The following is a 22,601-nucleotide window of genomic DNA, read 5'->3' on the forward strand; positions in this document are numbered from 1 at the left end:
TTCTTTCTGTTTACTGCTCGGTATTGCAGCACAGGGGGAATTTATATGTGGAGCGGGAATGCAAAGAGGTTATCTGCTCCAGTTCAGGAACATTTTAGATATCTGTGTATACAGACAGGAATTATGTTTGTGTCAGCATCACGTCGGCGACCCAAACACTGAGCACCTGAACATGCAGTGTGCGCACGCTCTGCTTGATATCATGAAAGCTGCCATTGATTCTGGGATCATAATAACTCATATGCCTCTCATTCTGTTATGGAAATCTCACATCTGATGGAAACCTTTCTTTGTGGTTCTTACACCGACGATGAATCCTATACACAATCTGAGCCCTTTGATGTCCTTTGAATATCGCAGATAGATTCGGAGCTTATCTCTAGGAAGGTTTCCATTCCCCTCTGCTGAGGGAGAGGACTGTAAATCATCCTTAAATCAAACACTTTGTAATGTATAATGCCTTTCATTAGTGTGGCTCTGATGCAAGGGCTTCCTGAGAACCTTTGCTGGGGAATTCTCTAATGGGTTGAGAAGCAGACAGGAGGAGAGAGGCAGAGATGTACACATAAATTCTGGCTGAAAGACATTAACGGCAGCAGCAGACTGGTGCCTGTCGCAAAGCAAGACTGAGGAGGCCTATGAATCACAGAATTAAAGGTTTCTTGAGTTTACACGTGGCTGCACGTCAGATCAAAAAGGATATCAAAGGACAAAGGTGTCTCTGTTTGTCGCTTTGGAGGCGGAGGAGTAGGAGAATGTGCAAACAACAGAGGCATGCTCACACTTTTCCATACACGTTCATCTGTGTATTGTCAGCTTGCAGTGACTGACTGTGAATTCGTAACTAAAATCTGAAGTATTAGAACATTTACTGTGTATTAAAAATCAGTACAGGCAAGAGAGCCTGAACTTTTAAAATACTGACAACATTTTAGGTCATAAATAGTGTCCGGAAACAACTATTCTCAACCCTTTTGACCTGTAGTTGTAGTTTCTTTTCTGCATGTGGTAGCTTAAACATCTGTTGCATTTGTATTAGCTGATAAACAAACAGATATAATTACATTAAAACAAATCGAAATCTTTTAATTGTGAACAAAATACAAACTTTACGGGGCATTTTGCAGGTACAACCTTCAAAATCACGAAACCGTTTCTAAATGACCTCATATCTGCAAAAAGCTTCTAATGACCTGGTTCATTTATTGAATACATTGCATTAGATGTCACTTGTTAGACTTACATACTCAATACTGTGGGCAATCCCCACAAGAGCAATTTGGGGTGAAGTATCTTGACCTTACACAACAACATGCTGACTGCAGTGGGACTGGAAACATCCCACTGCGCCACAGTCTCCCACCCATTGATCAAACTATAGGGTTGCATACTCCCAACCAAATAGTTATATTTTGCGACAGGAAAAAAAAGCCTTGGATTTATAAGTGGTGTGAGAGAGAGGGACAGTAAATCTGCAGGGGTTGTTTGTTCAAGTATCAAGTTCAAATATCAACACACTCTCTCTCCAGAATTGCATCACCTCCTTGAGCTAGTGAAAATGAGGAGCACGGACTCATCCCTCCTCGGCACAGCACCAAGCGCCTCGGACAATCCTTTGCGCCTGAAGCCATCAGTCTGCACAATTAAGGGCTAACCCTGTAACCCGTTAATGTGCATAAAACCTGCACTGTTTGTACAAGACTTTGACCTGCACTCACATCTGCACACCTATGTAAATATATCTAGCAATCCAAATATGTGTGCGTAGTGTAATATGTTTTACCGTGATATCTTGTTTCAACAGTGACTATGTCATTGTATTTTTAATTTTTTACCTGGTGTGAATCTGTTCTGTCCACACGGGGATCAATAAAGTTCCATTTAATCTTGTCTTATCGTAACTTACAATGCCATAAATCTGTAAAGGACTTTATGCCGTGTCAAACTACAGCAAAAGTGACCGAGCTTGTAATATGTGTTAAAACTTCTTTGTCTTTGAATAATAAAAATAATAAAAGGGTCTATTATTATATTTAAGCAAGTGATAAAGTGGAACTGTCAACAGGTTATTTTACACCAACTCAACAGTAATCAACACTTGTTAATTGCAATCCAATAACTGCAAACAGCACCTTTTTATGTTGTACTGCAGGCATCAGTACCTGTACTAGAAATTAGATTCAAGTTGAATTTAAATCTAGATGTATTTAATCCAATTATGGCATGCACATCTGACCGGGATGCTTATCAACCTGCTAAACTACTGTGTTGTGTTGAGTGTTACTGTAGTTTTGAAGTAATACCTTTATTTGTAATTTTAATGAATAAATAAAAAGTGTTAGCTTTTAAAACAACCGAAATATACTTGAGGCACAACTAGTCAAATCTGGTCATTTGATCAGATATTTCTTTCTCTCAGATGCTTTAGGAGCTTAAACTGTCCCTCGTCTTTAATCAGAAGCAATAAGGAGTCTATATTTTCTGATTGTAGACTTCAGTTTAGTAATATGGACACACATTTCTCCAGACATCCCATCACAAGCGCCACCTGGATGAGCGGAAATTTCGCGGACCATAGCTCACACCGTGCTTCCACAAATAACATCCTGCCAGCTGAAGTGTGTCTCTTCTCACCGGTGTGCGGTTCAGACAATTAGGATTTAATTCCCCTAAACACCTGAAGTATTTTTAGTGAACTACAATGACCATAATTCATTGCACCTACGACACGAAGCATCTGTGAGCTGCGGCGTGTCTGCGCCTGCTCCAGGCTCTCGCTGCAGAGACATTTAGAAATGTGGCCTCTGTAATGAGGGAAGAAATGTCAGCTAATGTAGCATGGCTAGACCGAGCGGCTTTGGTGTGTGAAAACATTGAGAGATAACGAGCCTGAGTAACATTTCCCCCTCTTTGACACCAGCAGAGTAAACACTCTGCATTTTAAAATCCCTACGACTGGAGTCTACTTCTAATTGTTGTTATTTCTTAAAAGTGTAATTATCAGAAGTCAACTGGATGTCAATAACAAGCTTGAAAGTTGAACTAAGAGTACAAATAAGCAGTGTATCAGATGGGTGACACTCATTGCCTTGGGGGGGGGGTTACATGGCTAAGAGGTGGCCTTGCTTTTTTCATTTTTCACACCCTTCCTGACATAGACACCAACATGTGACACCCACAACTTTGTGCTGAGGGATCAACAGCATTCACACCCCCACCCCTGCTATCATTAAAAACTCACACAACATTTGGAATGACAATCAAGAATCCTACAACTCTCACTTGACATTAATTATCCAAATCCTTCCCTGATATATATTTGTTGGCCGGATCCTAACAAGAAGCCCAAACTGCTGAGGCTGAAGCGATCTCCCGGTGAGGCCTGAGTTCACGCCACGTATGACGCCTCACGCCTATCTTGTATGAGTCACTTTGCGCCCTGCCATATCCGTTTTCATCTCCCACCTTGATGCAACACCCACATAATAATAAACCGATAATTTGGACGAAGAACGGAGGTGTGAAGGAAGTTCTCCTTCTTGTTGTGTGATTGATGTTGACACTGGAGGCGGTAATTAAAAAGGTGACAAGTAAAGAAGTTAAGAAGGTTTGATTATGGGTGGGGGGGGGGGGGGGGACTAGAAAAGTTCTTTAAAGTCTTTCTTGTCTATATTTAAACTGGTTTTCATACAGGACATACAGGAGGGAAAATAGTTCAATACAATTGGCTTTTTTAGTTGCTGCGAATATAATTTGTCCTTGTTTTATAAACTATAGCTCAGATAATGCTTTGTACAATGAAGTGAGTCAGTTTGCTGTACATTATAACCTGAGCCATGTGTTTTTACACCATATTCGTTTTCATATTGGTGAAGTGGCATCATTATAAGACAGCAAAATGAGCTTTTAGCATTCCTGTTTGCAGTGTCCCCATGAATTTACCATCCCTGGATTCCTTTGATACTGATCAACACCTAAAAAGTGTGAAAACTGTCAAGCAACTTCTGGGCTTTTATGATTCCTCAGGTCACTTATTGAAGGTTATTCGCAAAAAAACATCTAGGATAATGATATGCTCGTCAAATATAAGACACGCTTAACTATTAAAAGGTACTCAAAGGTAGAATCTTTGAACCAACGTGTTTTAAGAACATGTTTAGTCTCTCTTTCACGTCAAGCCCCTTCAACTCTTTCACAGTTTGAAAAGCTTTGTTTTTGACCAACCAAACATTCATGAATCTCTGGAGGACACTAAGCCACCTCAGGGAAGGTGCAGGAGTGCAGGGAGGGGCAGTGGAGCAGATTGGGGGCAGCAGAATGCCAAGTCCACTCATGTATGTAATGGCTACACTGAAGTGATTGTACAAAGACCCCTCCCTCCACTCCCCCTCTGTGCCATCCCCACTGCTGCTGCCCCCCTCCGCCCCGATCATAATATCAATTAATATTATGGCAGAAGACAGACGCACCGATGATCCGTAACAAGTGGCATCTCTGGAGAGAGCCAGTGCCACGAGACGGCCTTAATTAGGCCTGAAAAATGGCAGGTTATTCCATCCCTGCACTCCCTGTTAATCTGTGCTACAGAGCCACAGAGTGAACCCCGGCCTCAACTAGCAAATGTTATTATTTCATCTTTTCGCAGCTGTGAATAAGCCAATGGGCGTGACAATCAGTGGGCGACCTAAGATTTTCAACAAAGCTTTACAGGGAAGCAGACACTGTTAGCACAGCCAACTGTTCGCTGCTACAGCCGGACAGAGAGTGCACAACAGGCGCATTCTAATTAATTAGGACTAAGAGAGATGGTGGAGCGCACATTTGACAGGTTACAAGTCCACCCAGTCTGTCTGCTAAGAGACAGCAGACACCTAGTTGAAATTCAAACTGGGTCTCACATTCAAATGTCAACCTCTCTCCTTCTCTTTGCTCTGTATGTGTTTTTGGGTGTAAATTTCCTCATGAAATTTCCATTTTGTCTGCCTTCATTATTCAGTCTGAAGGTGCAATCCCACCGGTGCACTTGAGTGTTGCCTAAACAGAAGGCTGTATTTGAAGGAGGTTCAATGGAAAGGTAAGGTAGGATTTAATAGAAATTGGGATCAGTGGAAAACTAAGATGAGAACACACACTTCTTGACGTCTGTGGTGGTCGCTCTGACGTAAGAAAGATAAGATGAAGCAGCAAAACAGTTTTCTCGTGTGAAATACAGATTATATGTTTGATTTTCAGATAATTCACATGCTCAAGTGGCAGCCTATTACAGCAGCTCCTAGACACCTTACCAAAGTAGTTTCCTTACATTTTCTTCATTAGTGTCTTTAGTATTTTATGCATGCCTCTTAATTAATATTGAGCTATTTTTGGCTCTTTACTTTTACATAAGAGTGTCAAATTCCCCTCTGTTGGACGAGTAAAGGTATTCTGATTAAACACATTTCACATAAATTCCAATGCCTTATACTATATTTGTATACCAGCAGTTTTGGTCTTTATTGCGTTTATAGTAAAAAATAATATGATTCAATCAAATTGACTGGTGATGTTCAGCTATTTCACAGGCGCGATATAAGACTAAATAAAGGATCGGCAAAATTGGAGAGAGAATTTTATTTTTTTGCCCAATGCTTGCTTGTATTTGACTGTCCGTCTGTTGTCTGTTGTCAAAATTCTCTAAGTCAACAGTCAGATTTCTTTGGAACAATTCTCTTTATGTAAATACAGCTCTGAAGAGACCACTTCAGCATTATCAGTTGCTCCGGTTTTACTATTTATAGGTTTGTCTTTGAGGGGTTTTTATTATTGTTTTCTATAAACTTCTGACAACATTTCTCTGTGTTGGAATTCAACAGACACTGGAATGGCTGCCATACATGTAGATTTTGAGATTTAACACAAATGTGGAGTGGTCTCTACCCTTCTTCCGGGCTGTAAAAGGACACACATGGATACACACAAGCTATTAGCATGCTAAGACTAGCTTGTGGCTAAAGCAGCTAATTGTGCGACTGCACCATTTATCTACATGGACAGTATTTTATTGCAGCACGTCTTCTCGCCTAGGTTAATGAGGTTGGAGGCCTCGGTCACCAACAGCTCCTCGCTTTACAGCAGAGTAGCTCCTAGCTACACCTGGGGGGGGGGGGGGGGGCTCACGGCTCAGCTATCACTGGCATTGAGTAAGCAATCTGTCTGCTTCAGCTGAGTAATTACAGATTTGCTGTACCTTTTCCTGCTGATGATGCTGTCATGGACCCTGGCTGTTGCTATGTCCTGGGGGCCGGTATGATTGTTGGGGAATTACTTTGTTTCTGTGTTGTCATAGGCTTTGTGCCATAATTTATCAGGCACTAGTGGGGAGAAATGTACAAATTAACTGTTGAATTTCAAAGTCAGTGCAGTACATGTTTGCTAGGGCTGCTCTAAATTTCATATCACTGAGCAACATCTCCAGATAAGTGGCAGCATCGTTCACCAGAAATAGACATTCAGCAGTGGTAGAAATGTATTCTTTAATAATGATGGGAGCGAGTATGGAGGCAATGTGTATTCCAGCAAGTACTCTGTGCCCTAAGGCGAGAATCGGATTAATTCAATTTAGATTTTGCAATATCTAGAAATACCTTAACATGGGTTAAATTAAATGTACTAAACCTTTTTCGGTTATAAGTCTGAAAAAAACAAACCCGGTAAGCTTCACCTGTAAGGCTTCACATTGTGGTTAACCATCATGCACACAGAAAAAAGCTCTCATGACTTATAGTCCCTCATTTTTGCAAATGAAGTCATTTGCTATTTTTGTTCACCCTCCCGTGAGCACGGTGACAAACAACCCTGAAATAGGAATGCAAATAACATATTTAAAAGGGCCTAATAGCCATTTTCCAATACAATGCATCATTCTGATCAATTGTACTTATTCAGGACTACACGCCTCCTCTACCCTTCGCCTCTGATTGTATTTTCCAAATGCCAAGAGCAGACGAATCGCCGCCGCAGACACACAAGTCATTTAGCAACAATGAGGCCAAATGCTAAAGACAGGGAAAATGTGATACATGGCTACAGCTTCTTTTCTTTCCTTCTTTTCCTCAAACACAAAATCTTCAAGCCCTCAATTCCCTCTGGATTCCTTTTTCATGATTTTGCGATGCAGTTTCTGCATGACTGCACTCCGTGTTGATCGTCTTATTAGACAAAGCCTCAGAATGGAAAGTTAAACTGCAGAGATCACCAAACCGTCCCAGCATGAGGTAGCACATTAGGCCATGACATTATTGTGGATCAAGACCATAGGCGCTGTCATTAATTTAGTTGGCTTGAGCAGTATGGAATGAGAGTACCATCTCTAACAAATGAAAACACCTACAATACCTGCTATAAGATCTAAAGGATGTGTCTCATACTAATGATGCTGGAAGTTCCCGAAAATGACCTCAAGCTGTGAAGTGGGTATGTGCACAGTGGACTTCTTTTGAGGAACAAAAAAGAGCTTTAATGGCTTAGAAAGTCAGCAGGCTGTCTTTGTGAGTCAAACTTGAATCATGGAGAGAGAAAAAGGGCAGGAAAAATGGACTGGGTGCAGATATGTTTCTGGATCTTACCTGTCCTGTCCTGGCATTTTCACAGAGAAGAGTTTCATAGTCTATGGCAAAGACCGGGGCATTATCATTTATGTCCAGCACTGTGATGAGAGCGACGCCTTTCCCAATTTGGACCGGGTCCTCTGAAAGACAAAGGGAGAAAAGAAAGACCCTTTTCATGTCAAAACTTTGAGCAAACTTTATTTTAAACACTTTAATTCTGCCTTAACTTTCCCTTTATGCACTTGGCCAAATTATGGAATATTGATCTTTCTCATGTATTTTAATTAATCACAAAGGAGGAGGGGAAAAAGTGCTGCTGTAATGAAATATGCAGTGTGCCTCTAAAAGCTGCCATCCCTACCAGCTCTGCTCTGGATCGGCCAAAGTGATTACACTCGGTGGCGGCTTGTTGTCGGGGGAAGGCTGTGTGTGTGGACGAGCCATCCCGCACTGCAGGCTTCACGCCTCTGTCTGCCTGACACACACTGATGGTTAAATGGCTGCGTCTGAGTGCAGGATGATGATTTAGCCTGGCGTCGCCGCCCATGCCGGCAAGAAATGACGGGCTGACATTCGGGCCAGGCTGATTTGACGGTGATAAAAAGGACGTGCGGAGCCTCAGGCCACAGGCTTCTTGTCATTGCCGTGGTCGGGCCAGAGCGGATGAAATTTGAGTGACTGCAGCTCAAAAGCACAGCATTCTATAACCGAAGCATCCTTCACTCTCTCCAGTTACAAAGAACCTATTTACTATAAATACTGTCATCAGCCATACAGGCCAGTGGATTTCTTAGCCAGTGCGTGAACTCAAAGATGTTTTCAGCTGGAAACAGCACCCGAGTGTCACTATGTGTCAGAAGCCAGTACCTCACGCATGAGGGACTGTTGTGACATTTCATATGGCTATTATTATATGCTGCCTCCTCTTTGTTGCTATATCAGGCAAGCGCTCCCACTATGAAATCAACAGAGGGCTGAGTCTGTGTGCTTTTGGATGTAAATAAAAACACACCTTTGAAGCAAAGAATGATAAGAAGGTTTTGAAGACAAATGAATTCCATTTCACACAGTGTGAAGATGTGAAGGAAGAGGAACTGCCAGGCTGACAGACTGGTTGTCTTTTTCAACTTATACAGATGTGACACAGCTGTCGAAAGCGCTCTGCCGATCGGGCGCTGATGATTGTTGTCTGTTGTGTTTGCATGATCGCGGTGGAATGATATGGAGGCTTGGGGGAGGCATCCGTGTCCTTTGAGACATTGAGAGATGAACAAATAGGCAGGCGACTCTTCCTCACATCACATTAACATAGTTCACCCGAGGGTGAGGTCACCCACCCTTAGTCAGCATCTTGTCTTCACGACTGTGGGACACATGGAGGTCAAAATGACCGTCCTGTGCGTGAATTAACATTCCCCAACAGCCCTACAACAACCCCAACAACTGTTTTGCCCTCTACATAGAGGGCTATTGGACATTACAAAGACGATAACAGGACAAATGGTGTCACCCAGAGAGAATGAATAAAACCTCAGATCATAACAAGTATTGGAACCATTCATTAAGCTTTGATTTTTAAATAGAAAAACGCAGGCTTATCATTTCTAGCCAACAAACATTGATTATTCAAGCTGAGAAGATTAAGCTGGCATTCTGTTCTATTTCTACGGAGGAAAACTGACTGTTTTCAAATTGTTTGAAAAGAACTGACTTCCAAAAGGTATCTTAAATATGTACTTGATGGCTACATGGCCGTTTAGCTAAAAGACTAAGTGTGCTTGTCCTGGGCCAAAGGCTAGCATCCTCAGCTGTTTGTGATTTGTGAAGACAAGGAAATTAACCAACAGTATTGCTACTGTACTGCATTGTTGAGCAATTTAGTCCTAACATTATAGGTATGTTAAAGAATAAAATGTACGATCAAACTGTTATTTAATTGTAGCCACCTCTAAACTCTTTTTGTGAAAGTGGAAATTTGGGTCAAACTTAATCCATGTACCAGGGTTACTTGAGCTACTGACATTATCCTGAACTTTAAAAAATAAGATTCATCAAAGCGGGAAATACTACACTAAAACGTGGATTATTAAAATGTATTTAAACTGCAAAGTAATGAAGTTAACCAATAAATACTCTTCGGCATTATAAGTATTGCTTATTAATTCAGTGGTTTTACTACGGTAGGTAATAAGCTAGCTAGCCACGCTAAAATGCTAACCTTTTACTTTTGCTTCTGGGGTTTAGTTTTTTAATAGGTTTGAAAAAGAGATCATCCCCTCCAGATTGAGTACACTAGGTGTAAATCTTATTAAAACCAACAAGGCTTTAGACAAAGGTCAACTCTGCCTGGTACAGCAGATATGAGTGTATGCTGAAGGTACACTTACGGCTCTCGATGGCCAAAATGGTGAGGTTATGGACCATGTTGGCCTCTCGGTCCAGAGGCTTGGCTGTGCTGATGACCCCACTTAAAGCATCCACGTTAAAGAAGCGCTCCAAGTCGGTGTTTCGGTCAATGGAGTACCTGGAGAAAAAAATCACAACAATACACATAGCCGACAAAATAAGCTGGGTATTGATTTGACATTTAGGCGTTGCTTTAAAGATTATGATATTTTCCTTCCATCAAACTCTGCAGCAATCACACTAGTTGATAGAGAAACCACTTTTGTAAAACCTCAATGTTCACAATGAATACAATATATAGGATCTTTCTAAACAGTATTAATAAGTGTACACTGTACATTCAGAGATGCAGCAGAACTTCATTGGATGAGTGAAACAAAACTCGATTAAATTTGTATCAAACTGAAGTCTGCCTGCTTGTCCCTCAGCACACACCACTGATCAAACCCTTTCAATACACAGCAACTCGTATTACTAGAGAAAATTACAACTTCAATTAGCCTACATCCAAAGGGTATTATTACAATGTAATTTGACTCTTGTGGCTGCATTAGTTCCACAATAATTTTAATTTCAACAGATGTAGTGAAATATATTGCAGACGCTGATAACAGTCACAGGAGCAAAAAGAGGCAATTTGCAGCCACAATGGTGCAGTAATTTGATTTCCTGATTAGGATTACTAACAATCCTAACAGACAGAGCATGAATACCATACAATATTCATTCAATTAATGCAAAATAGGAGGGGATCTCGAGAGTGACACGGCACCGATTGGCATTGTGAGTGCTTGTTTTGAGTCATAAATGCCACGATACAAGTGCTGCGCCTTGACCCTTCAGCACAAAATGCCCTTCTCTCGTTCAAGATGGCATTTCACTTTTGCAAATTCTGCACTCTTTGGCCCTCCCACCATCTGGCATTGTCTTTGCGACATCCATATGGGGGACCTTCGAGGGTCTATGGATTCTGTGTTTTCAGATATATGGAGTAGTTGAAGACATTGGTATTCTTTATTTGATTTGTTCTCTAAGAAATGGCTCTGGAAAACTTTTCCCAAGTAATTATGAATAAAAGAGTTCAAAACAAAAGATTTATGAAACAGTATGCAGGCAGATAGTACTGTAATTACCGGATGCCGTTGTTGGTGTTGTCTGGGTCATGGGCAGAGACCCTCCCGATGGAGGTGCCTAATTTGGCATCTTCTGAAACAACCATCTTGCTAATCGGGGTGGAAAAAACGGGTGGCTCGTTCACATCTTCCACTGTCACCTTGACCGATGTTGTGTCGCTAAATGGGCCCGAGCTCAAGAAGTTGGAATCAATGTTCCTGTTTGTGGCCTCGATTCTCAGAGAGTAGCTGCTCTTCGTTTCAAAGTCCAGAGGCTAGAGGAGACAGAAAACACAACATAAAGTGAGAGATGTTCACTTTTCTTGTCAAAAATAAGAGGGAATGTTCTTTGTGGATTGTGCTTGAGGAATACAATGCTAAGGCTACATCACTTTCATTCAGTCAAGGTTAGACGAACAGTTTATAAGCATTATTTATACAACGCTGAGGTCCAAAATGAAGATCAGAATGGAGTCAGACTTATAAAAAAAAACATTTTCTGACAGGTTACAGTTTATTTGTAACCTGAAAGCTATAATATTGGTTTAAGCAAAGACACGCAACACTGAGAAATGCTTTCTTCTGAATTGTTTTGTCTGGGTTAAAGAACTGCTCTTTGCAACACGTAGCATACTGCAGGAGAACATGCATTTGACACATTCATTGTCCGAGTGTTGAGCAAAACAAACAAAGGATCAAATGGGCCCATCTGACAATGGCTGTGCCTCGCCTACAAAAGAGCTGCAGCAGTGAACTGTCACGTCCATGTGGCCTTAGGAGCCCATTTAAAGTCTTCAGAAACCATGAAATGTTAAGCGTGAGCCATGAGCACTACACCATCCAAAAGTGAGGCAAGAAAGGTCAACGGATTTCCTGCGTAAATAAATAATTGGCTTGGTTACACATTTAACTTGAGATGGTTGATTTATTTATGTAGGTGGGTATAGCATCTTGGTTTCTACTGTGAGAGGAGTCCTTTGTTTTGAGTGTGAAAGCCTCTGTTCCCTTCATCATCCTTACGGTGATGTCTATACTCTCATGAGAAAAAGTCCGGAGCTGTGGTGGTAGTAAACCTTTGATTGACCACGGGATGTTACCTTTAATCAAATGGTTCAATACTGATTTGTCGTTAGTGATTATCACTCAAACTTAAGGTGCAGAAGAAATCAGGAAAAGAGGTGAGTGAGTAAAGAGGAGAAAGGGAAACTGAAAAAGGAATTGTACTTTATATCCTTCAGCAAATTACCCTTGCGAAATGGTATCGTTATTTCGTTCAGTTTATTATACCCGAAGAATGCATTAATCATGGTGCGAGTGGTACAATTCTTTCCTAGTTTTACTATCTTCACAATTTCAAAGAGTCAAATATTTTTCTCGCAGCCAAATCCAATGAAAAGAGCAAATCTCACTCTGAGTCTGTCTCTTTAAAATGTCTGACTCAGCCCCATGCACATTAATCACTTCTGTATACCGTATATGTATTTATTCATAAATATATAGTTTTATTGAAGTTATGCACTGAAATGTTACTCGGATAAAAGTAAACAGACTGTTTTCATCTGCGGTTGAATACACATTAGGTGCTCTTTTCATTATTTAGAATGGTGAATGACTTCAGACTGATGTCTTCAACAGGGGGTCCACGACTAAGGGGTCCGCGGAGGTACTGCAGGGGGGGGGTCGCAAATATTTTCGCACATTTTTTCCCACAAATTCAAACCCAAAGCTACTTAGAACACACACCAGTTGAATACTTCCAACTTACATCCATCCAAGGTTAGATAAGTTGTGTGCTACACATCAGGGTCAGACATCTCACTGATGTGGGAGTATGTGAGTCATCCACAGATGGCTTGATCTGTGAATTATTTGAATAGCTCGGCGTTTAAAAATGGCAGTGGAATGGCCAACTTTGCTAAAAATAATCACATGAATAAATGAATGTATTAATTGAATAGTTTAGTATTGAATGCACAATCACAGGGTAGCTTTAAATACATGGCACCAGGCGCAGTTCAATATAAAACACCATTTTATTCAATATATCTGTAGTAGGGGGTCCCTGCTCCATCTCTCAATCAGGTTGGCCTGAAAAACGTTCAAGACTCCTGACTTAATATATTTCCCTGACCAAGTTCATGGCTATAATGGACCAAATCATACAGTGCTTGACGCTTTTTCGGCAATAATGGAGTTCTGAGGCACAACATATTCAACTATGTCAAGCTGCACAGGTAATCCATGAGAATACGATCAATACACTGTTGGTTTAGTACTTTTCATATCCTTTAATATTTCACATCGAGTGTAAGATTTCTGTGGTTTGGCTACAGATAAGTAACATTCTGTTGTAAATATAAACAGTAAGGAGAAAGAATATAGTATTGTGAGAATGTGTTCTTTAAGTAGAAAAGGGTAGAAAAAGGGAGCTAACTGTATGTGGAACAGTCACACCGGTTCAATCAGTATTCCCCGCAATATTGAATGCCACGCCAGCTGCTAAAGTACAGGGCTTTACCCAACAGCCGGAAAATTTCGCCCTATGTCTCACTGACTTTTCCGAAGGGAGGGTGAAGTACCATTTATGGGCAGAAAGTTATGGTACAAAAGGTTTCTGAGGCTGTCTTCATTTGAGTCTGTTTTTATATGCAGTACCTTCAGAAGGATGACAACCCCGTCCTGTGTGTTCTCGTCTGTTGTTATGTTGAACTTGCCAGGCCCGTCGCCATCCATCAACCTGTAGTCCATCTCTGCATTGGAGCCTATATCAGCGTCAGCCGCTTTGATTCTGGCCACCACAGATTGCACCGGCAGCGACTCCAGCACCGTGTACTGGTAGTTCTCTGTAATAGGAAAGACAGGAGCGGATGTCAGTAATGGATGTGCTCATTTCACCGCCAACTCACCTTCAGGCAGCTCAGCTTTTCTTATACCCCCTTCAGCTTTGATTCGGCTGTATGGCTCCTCTATAAATGTATGTTTCATAACACAGACAGGCAGCAGAGGTGGCACAAAGCACTTCGCTTTAACTTCATATTGTATAATACATATGCATTTCTACAGGTTTAACAGCTGAAAGTTTATATTTATCAAAGTATAAAACTCCCTAAATGCTGTCTGGGTGTAATGGGGTATCCCTTGGACCAAAAAAGACAAAGTAAGAATTAAAAAAAATATGAATGATACTCAGATCCCTTTCACAGGAAGGGATGAATTGTCCACTTGAAGATTCTATTAGGCAAAAAGTCTCCAATATGTTCCCTTAGCTTTTGTGTGACCCTTCGAATTTAAAGTACTCTTATAAGAATAAAGAAGGGAATCATATTCATAATCATAATCTCCCGAATCACCATGACAGAGCTTATTACCAGACCTTTCTGTGTTCCTCACGTTGTCTCCCTCAGCCACCGTCTAAATGCTAATCTGCCTGACATTGTTTGCCGCCATGTAATCTTTATAATGGCTTTTTAATTTGCCGTGGAATAGCAGCTCTTTAAAAGACAGAAGAATTGCTTTCCTCTCTCCGATTTGCCCCATGCACCTACCTCCTGCATGAGCCTGTCCTCTCATGCAGCTAACCTTGGCTTTTTCTTCTCTTCTCTTCCCTCGTTTTCTTCCAAGGACTAGCTATAGCTTCTGCACTCTCTCTCAGCTCTGATGCTCCACGATGGTCTCTCGACTCTGACCCATGACCCTGCGAGCTTGACAGCAGGAGCAATAGCCCCCAAACTCATCCAATGTCCCTTTTTTCCCAGTGTGACAGCACTGGGTTTAAACGGCATTGATCACTTGTTGTGAAAGTTTAAACCTTTTTCCCCCCAGGGCCCTACAAATTGACTCTGCTTCATGGCAGTCCAGTGGTGAGTACACTAGCCAGACCCGGGTAGGGCTATCAGCGGTAAACCGATTGCCGGAGCTTCGGATTATCATGAGAAGCACCACATGCCTTTGAATCTTAAGGCTGGGCCTGGAACCCATTTGCAGCCCGTGAAATAGGCTGACAACAAAAAAACGGAGCCTGATTGATCCTAGTATCGAGCGTCGAAGCATTCCCCAGCTCTGATGAGAGGTGCACACCTTGCAGAAAGGCTGCTTTTTAATTCAGACGTACAAGTCCTAATGTTTGCCAAAAAAGTGTAAGGGAATTGGCCAAGATAAAGAGAGAATGGTGTTCGGACGGCAGTTAACTAAGGAAATTGATGGGATGAAGTTAAATGGTGAAGATTTAATGAGTTTGTTTTGCTTCTGAGATTTCTGAGTCTGTTAACCTTGTTCTATCACACCAAAGTGTTGTTACGGATTAAATAGCAAATCTAATACTTTCAAGTGAGTGATTTTCAAAGGGTGGAGTTACAGCTCAGCCTTTTTTGAAGGCCGCCACACACTGCATTCATTACATACAATAAAAAGTGTTCCCTTTTTTGGTTCTCTGTGTTCAAGTGGTTAACCAGCTGTAATAGATCTTTTAAGCCTTATTCAGCTGGATCAAATAACAAATGTGAAAATGAAGGCAGAAGCGGGTGGTTTTATTCTGATTGCTGAGTAGCCTAGCTGTTGAAAACATGGCATGTACCATACACCACAGGCTTAATCAACCCCGTAGGGACAATCAGGAACAGGAGCCTTACTGTGAGTGAAGCGAGGCGGGTTGTCGTTGACATCAGTAAGCGTGACAGTAACAGTGGTAGTGCCGGAGAGGCCGCCCATCTGACCGACCATGTCTTTGGCCTGGATGACGAGCACATACTGGTCCCTCGTCTCCCGGTCCATGTTAGAAAGAGCTGTTCTGATGACGCCTAAAAAAAAAAAAAGAGGATCAGACATACTGTTTCATATTTGTTCATTTGGATATATTTTTCAAACAAGTGATTTGACATCGGGAATGCTTATTTAATGAAGTTAACACATTAAGTATTACCTGAAACCAATTACCTCAAATCTTTCGGTGTGACTGACTCAAAATATGGACATTTATCGTTAAAATTAATCAGATCTGGTTTTAATTAGTGAAGCTAAACACTTTTTCGAAATGCCTGTTTCTAATAGTAATCATAAAAAGCTTTTAAGGACCCCAGACATCTTACATTTAATCAAACCCCCAATGTCATAAAGCTCCGAGTATCATTAGGAAAACAAAAGTTAAAACCTATACAGTATATCCCATCTGAGCAATAGAATAGAGCATATTTTTTATTTATATTTAACCGTTTTTTCTTATTATTTCAGAATGGATTTATGATTTAATTGTACTTTGTGAAAAGACAATAAAGGAATTCCATTCTATACTATGTACTATTATAGATATCAACTTGAGAGGCAGCTGTTTCTGATGTCAGTGCAACCAAATATTTCCCTCTAACAGCCTAGCTATTTTTATTTTAAATACTTTGGAAAACCAATTCAATATGTCACAGCCAATATAACCCAGACAGTGCCAAAATGAAAGTAATAAATTCACAAAATAACAAAGAGACAAAAACACGGTTTAACTTCCTGCCCTGAAATTAAATATCAAGCAAAGACAAGTAGACCCACTCAAATACTAAAAGGCTTTATTTATGTCCGAAAGGATGGCCTCGAAACAGGGTGTCTGAAAATTAGGAATTCAGACTGGAAAAACATGTTCACATCATCCTTTCGAGTTGTGATCATAAAAGCACATGACTTGAGGTTAAAGGGTAGATGTCCATCATGTCTGGTAGCTTGTTTACACCACAGCAATGCATTGTGACTCAAATGTGCTCCAAATAGTTTAGTCTGGCATATGATGAGGTTAATGTTAAGATGCTGTCAGAAAAGTGAGCGCATGCAAGGGGACAATTTTAGCCACCAGGGAAGGCATTATCTGTCTGTCCTCCTGTCATGATTGATCAGTCATCAGAGGAGGATCAGAGATGTGACAGCACTGGCATCAAATGACTGGCATTTATCCGTTTGTGCATGAGTTGTTGTAGGAAACAGCTTGTCAAGATGTGCCACACATTAATGACAATTTTTTTTCCAATCTCAACTTTATCTACGGACTAAATGATAAAGCCAGAAGAAAATGAACGCCACGTTTTTAAATGCAAAGAAAAAAGTGCACTAATCCCTCAAAAGCAATCACTGTTGCTTTCAAAGTTAATGACTTCCCACACAATGTGTTTCATTCATTAAATGGCACTTATTAAAGATTCATACAGAACATGGAAGATTACTCATTATGGAACACACAAAGCCACAGCACACAGTTTCTGAATAAATAATCATTTTTAGTTGCTTTATCGTATTCACAGCCTGATTAAGCAGATCAAAGCACGGCTTTTTCTTAAAGTTAGCACCTGGAGACTTTCACATAATCCTTTAAATTAACCAGAAATGTGACGTGTAATTGAAGTCCAATCCTTAGAGAAAAGGAACAACATTACTTGCATTTTAGAATTCACAATCAGCTCTGCCCTCGACGAAGACTAGATGAGCAAGAATGGGTTAGTGAATAAATGCCTCGGATAAATCACCATCAACTGTGGATATAAGGCTTTATTTTTCTGAGTTATAACTCTGAAAAAGACAGGTGCTGTTTTAATTGGGTGCTCAAAATTGATCTTAAATGCTAAATAAATAAATCTCCTTTGAAGATTTCCTAACGATTAAAGTGTCCTCATAGTTTACGTGTACACACACACAGACACACACAAGGGGAATTTGCAATTAAACTAAATCGAGAAACTAAGAAAGAAGGACAAACAAATCAGGAAAAGTGGGTCAAAGGACCTCAAGAGAAAAATGAAGATGCCTTTGACCGTCAACCGCAGTCCTACTTGAAAATAAACAATTCCATTAAGTGTTTAATTTTCTCTCTCTGCCATCATTTATTAACGTCATTATAGTCCCTCCAGCTGAAAACTGTTATTGGCTACTCTAACTAAATGGCTCAGTTAGCTAAATTGTAGTCAGCTGTCCACTGTTTTTTTTTTCCAAAGTCCCTGCCAGTGGGCTTACATTGGGACGACGGTGGTCAATAAAACAATAATCTTTTGCTTTAGCTCTGCAAAACATGCCATTTCAGTCCAGCACGGAATAATGAAAGGTGGTGTTGTCGTGCAACAGTGGGGGAAAATAAGGATGCCTTTCTCTTCTTTAGTTAAACCTCAACAACATCTGTCTTTTTCCTTTTTATGCTTTTGTACCAAAAATGTAGGCATCTGTCTCAGGGTTGTGGATATTCACCCATCTGCTCTTTTGTTATTTCGCTTATCTCTCTCAGTCCTCCGTCAATCCTTTTTATAACTTCTCAGTTGCTTCCCGAAGTGTAACCTCGCAGCCAATTAAAGAGCACCACCACTGCTCCGGGGCTTGCAGCAGTGACACCTGTGAACCCTGTTTATCACCAAAGGTTACTTCAAGCCTTCAATCCAGCAAGGCTCCCATAATGCTTACTTGATACAAACTGAGCAAAAACTCTCTACTCCATACAACATGGCCATAGGGACCAAGCAGGCATGTCTAGACTTGAAAGAGGCATCTTTAAACATTCGGCAGAAGCAAAACTAAGTAGGAAGCTGGATAATGGTTGGATTATAATAGCCTCGGCAAAGAAATGGCTCCTTAAAGGTGAAATAAGCTGGTAAAAGATGCTAAACTTTTGCAGACCGCAGTGAGACAACTGAGTGCTCTCACTAAACCATATATAGGCTTCACAGAAAATTGATATACTTATTTAATATCAGCTTGGTGTGTTGGAGCCTGCGAGATATTGGCTGTGGTTAATGATGCCATGAATCCTGATTCCAGCACCCTAAAAAACAGAGACATGTTTCTCCTCGCGCCTGGCCAGAAGCACACAGACTTTTCACCGAGCAACACCACTAATCCACACTGCGCTGTTACGAGACTGTTGTTTGTCTGCTGGGTGCCAGCCTCCCCGCTCTCTATCTCTGTTACCCCGTGCGGCGCTGGTGTCATTCCTGGGGAGAGGCGATGATTAAAATCCTCCTGCTGCTATCACGGCACGGCCTCGCATTACGCCGTGACTCCTTGCCTCCGGTGCAAGCCTGACGCATTGTAGCCGCGCATTTATCTAGCTGTCTGCGCACCACTGGCGGCAGACGGGTGTGCCGTGCTACCCCCGCTAAAGCCCAGATACTTGACATTTGTCTTAGGATGAGGAAATAAAAGTGCAGACTTCGGAGGAACCCCCCTGGCTCTGCGTGTAGCTATGAGAGGTACTGATGAAGGTGATGAACACTTAAACATGAAGGGTGCAGTATGTGATTTGCTGTGACCCTTAGGCAGTCCGCTTACAAAGAATAGATCCCATAACACAATAACAGGCCGTGCAAACAGGGGATAAAACCTCTAGCAAAGGTAGTTTATTACTGAGTGACGTTACAAGAATCATGCTCTAATAATTGGTCACTATACATAGTCCGTGTGACGCAGCCACAACACAAAGGTCCCAAGTGTTATAGTGGATCTATTTTTTTCTAATGTTACGCTACGCACACATCCAGGTGGTGCTTGTTGTTATGATTAGAATTGATAAATTGCATCACCGTTTTTATATTACAGGAGTCAGCTAGATTTATATCCAGCCTTAAGCTGTAATGGTTTCGATTGAATGCAGTCGCAAACACAACAGTCTTTAACGAAGCCACAACAACACGCTTTTTTAAAATAATGGGGTTAAGAAAGGTCTAAAATTAGACCATGCTTATATCTTAATCACAGGCTCATCCTAGCAAATCCTTCTCCTTCTGACCTGTGCGCCATCATTCCAAACGCGATGATTGCACTGGGATTGAACCTGGCCTTTTCCTTTATTTCAGCGTTTTCGGTTTAATTAGATTCCCGGTCTGAGATGAGACAAAGCTCGGTCCGCCCATGGTCCTCTCACCTGAATGCCTGTCATATTCAGATGCTCTAAGAGGCAAGCCGTGTCACATTAAATACCCCCTTCAGAGTGTAATTAATCCTCTCATTCAGGCACCTGGCATTTTCTGCTAACTAAATTCTTCTCTTGTTATTCCTGCCATTGAGGCCTGTGAGCGTGCCTGCATGCGTGGCAGTGTTAATGTGCGCGGATAATTGTCTTTAGAGGACTTGCCATATCGCCAAGGTGTATGGCGCTGGAGGCAGCTGTTCAAACCTCCTTGAGCCTGCCATCAATTAGAACGCAGTCCTTAACAGCTTTTACAATTTCAGCATCACCTTCAAACTAAACTACAAGCTATCAATCAACATATACCACAGAACACTGTCTTAACTGAGCAGCTTTAGGCGAAGCAACTTATGTATTTTGCCGACATTATGTATTTCCCGGAAGTTATTGGAGCTATTCAGGATTAAGTACTTTTCCCAAGGGCACCTTGTAGATTCAATTTGGGATTAAGAAGCAGAGTTGTTCGGCGAAAGAGAGCCATGATGCTACCAACACCAGGTCACAGGCATCCTCCTCCCCCTGACCATTAGCCCTCTGCCACTTAATCGCTATTGCAGTATTGCAATTCGGAGCTTAGAGTGTATCTCAGCCCAGGCACTTTGTCAAAGTCACCCCGCTGCTCTGGCCCAGGCGTGAGCTGCAAATGGGACTAATTAGTGACTCGCAAAGACAGACTCACAATGCTCATCCCACAACACTCAATGCAGGTCTACTGTCCGTGACGCTGGAGTCTCAGCCCCAGAGTGCACTGTGTAAGATACATGGTATTGACGATATGTTAAAACTAACAGTTAACAAAAACAATTTGCTCCCTTTTGCAGCCAGAACTGAAGGTGGACATCTTTTTTATCACCTGTAATGATTATAATGTTATTTAAACTGAGACTGTGTGGCTTTTGAAAGACACATTGCCACATTACTTACTTAGAAAATAGCTAGATCAACAAGCAGGTTTGATTGATGGGAACGAACTGGAAATTGATAATCTCAATCTGCAGATCAGTTGCTCCACAGCTAATTCAGAATGCTTCAGCCCGACGTTCCCGAAGTTCTCCCACACCACACCTCTCCTTCGCTCCCTTCACTGGCTGCCAGTGACCGGCTTCAAGTCACTGGTACTAGCCTACCGAGCTGTGAAGGGATCAGCCACTACAGCCACTGAAAACACGCCTGCTATCCTGACTCCTAAATGGTGGAGTGAGCTCCTCATTGACTTCAGGACAGCAGAAACTGTAAACGCATCTGATTCGATCTTGAATATTACATTGCAGAAAAATAAAATGGATAGGGTTAGCTTAGACAAATTCACTAGGACTCACAATGGCATGACTTGCTTTAAGTGAATATGTCTGCACTTTCCTTGTTGTTTGGAGTTTGATTCTCTATGGTTTTTGCACTTATTGTAAGTCGCTTATTTTATCGTCAGCCAAATTAAATGTAATGTAAACATCTTTAAAGTTGGTAACAAAAGCTGATGAACAAAAGCATTAGAATTAAAGGTACATTATTTGCATTAAAACGTTTGAAGAGTATAAGTATAACTAGCATAAAAGGGAAACAAAGTATAGTAGTATCATATACTAAATTAGCATTTGCATTTTGAACTTAGGTACAGAACTCGTCTAAACATACCTATTAAAAGGAATGTATGTAAAGATCCAAACAAGGGTTTTTTAACTTTTCCTTTATAGCATAAAGAAGACCTTCAAAATATGCTCATCTTGGAGGTTGAATACACATTTAGAAATGAAAACTGGTTAAAAATTCTACTTATGTATGCGCAAATGTGGTGTTTTTGCAATTAAATTAAACATCAAATTGTGTCAAGGCGCAAATACACACACTCCTAACATTTGAGGATGCAATGTAGGTCGTTTTAAGCACACTGAGACCTTAACAAAACAAAATATAGCCACACTGAGATCAAAAGACATGTCTGCATGTTTCTAAGTATGTACATAGAATTCCATGTAGCATAAATCACCACTGGTTATTATCACAATCCACTGCAGAACACAGGACACTTACAGTGAGCAATCATTACCCATTAAAGTGTTTGAAATATCAACCTTGGGGTTTAAAGAATCCACTTAGCTTAATGAAAAACACGTCAGCAACCAAGGAGTATGAGCGCTGGTCATTGAGCGGAATGTCTCAAAGAAAAACATGATATGAGAGAAATAGCTACTTTATGGGCCAGACGAGCTGTTTGAACATCACTTAAGTAAATGTGTGCTCTCGCTCTGATTGGTATTGGTGTCATGAACTGCCACTTGAGACTCGTCGAGGCTCGGGTTCAAGCGTCCTTAGCAAAACTTTGTTAAAGATCATTGAAGAGCCGGAGGCATGTGGTTAAGTTTTGATCAGGCCCTGTTTTTAGGAATGACTGCTTTGGAGACAACATGATAAATGAGGCTCCTTTATTAGTTTTTCATGGTGAACATTGAGATGCATTCTTAAAATGTAAGTAGTAAAAGCAAGATCTGTTGAACATTTGAAACATTGCAATGCAAAAAAAAAAACAAATAAATAAAAAGGTTGTTTGTAGAAAGTGTTACGAAGTTAAACTTGGTGACA

General features: G+C 41.0%; 1 protein-coding gene across 3 annotated transcripts in view; it reads right to left on the reverse strand.

Annotated features, from left to right (window-relative positions):
- cdh7a (cadherin 7a) overlaps positions 1-22,601 on the reverse strand; it is an 80,908-nt gene that overhangs the window by 13,998 nt on the left and 44,309 nt on the right. For all 3 annotated transcript variants that reach the window (XM_063912686.1, XM_063912685.1, XM_063912687.1), the window contains 5 exons: positions 15,733-15,900; positions 13,760-13,947; positions 11,126-11,379; positions 9,974-10,110; positions 7,605-7,726 (listed from right to left, as the gene is read on the reverse strand). In XM_063912686.1, coding sequence (XP_063768756.1) covers positions 7,605-7,726; positions 9,974-10,110; positions 11,126-11,379; positions 13,760-13,947; positions 15,733-15,900 — 869 coding nt within the window. The remainder of the gene's footprint in view (positions 1-7,604; positions 7,727-9,973; positions 10,111-11,125; positions 11,380-13,759; positions 13,948-15,732; positions 15,901-22,601) is intronic.

Source organism: Eleginops maclovinus, chromosome 21 (assembly GCF_036324505.1).
Source record: "Eleginops maclovinus isolate JMC-PN-2008 ecotype Puerto Natales chromosome 21, JC_Emac_rtc_rv5, whole genome shotgun sequence".
Lineage (NCBI taxonomy): Eukaryota > Metazoa > Chordata > Actinopteri > Perciformes > Eleginopidae > Eleginops > Eleginops maclovinus.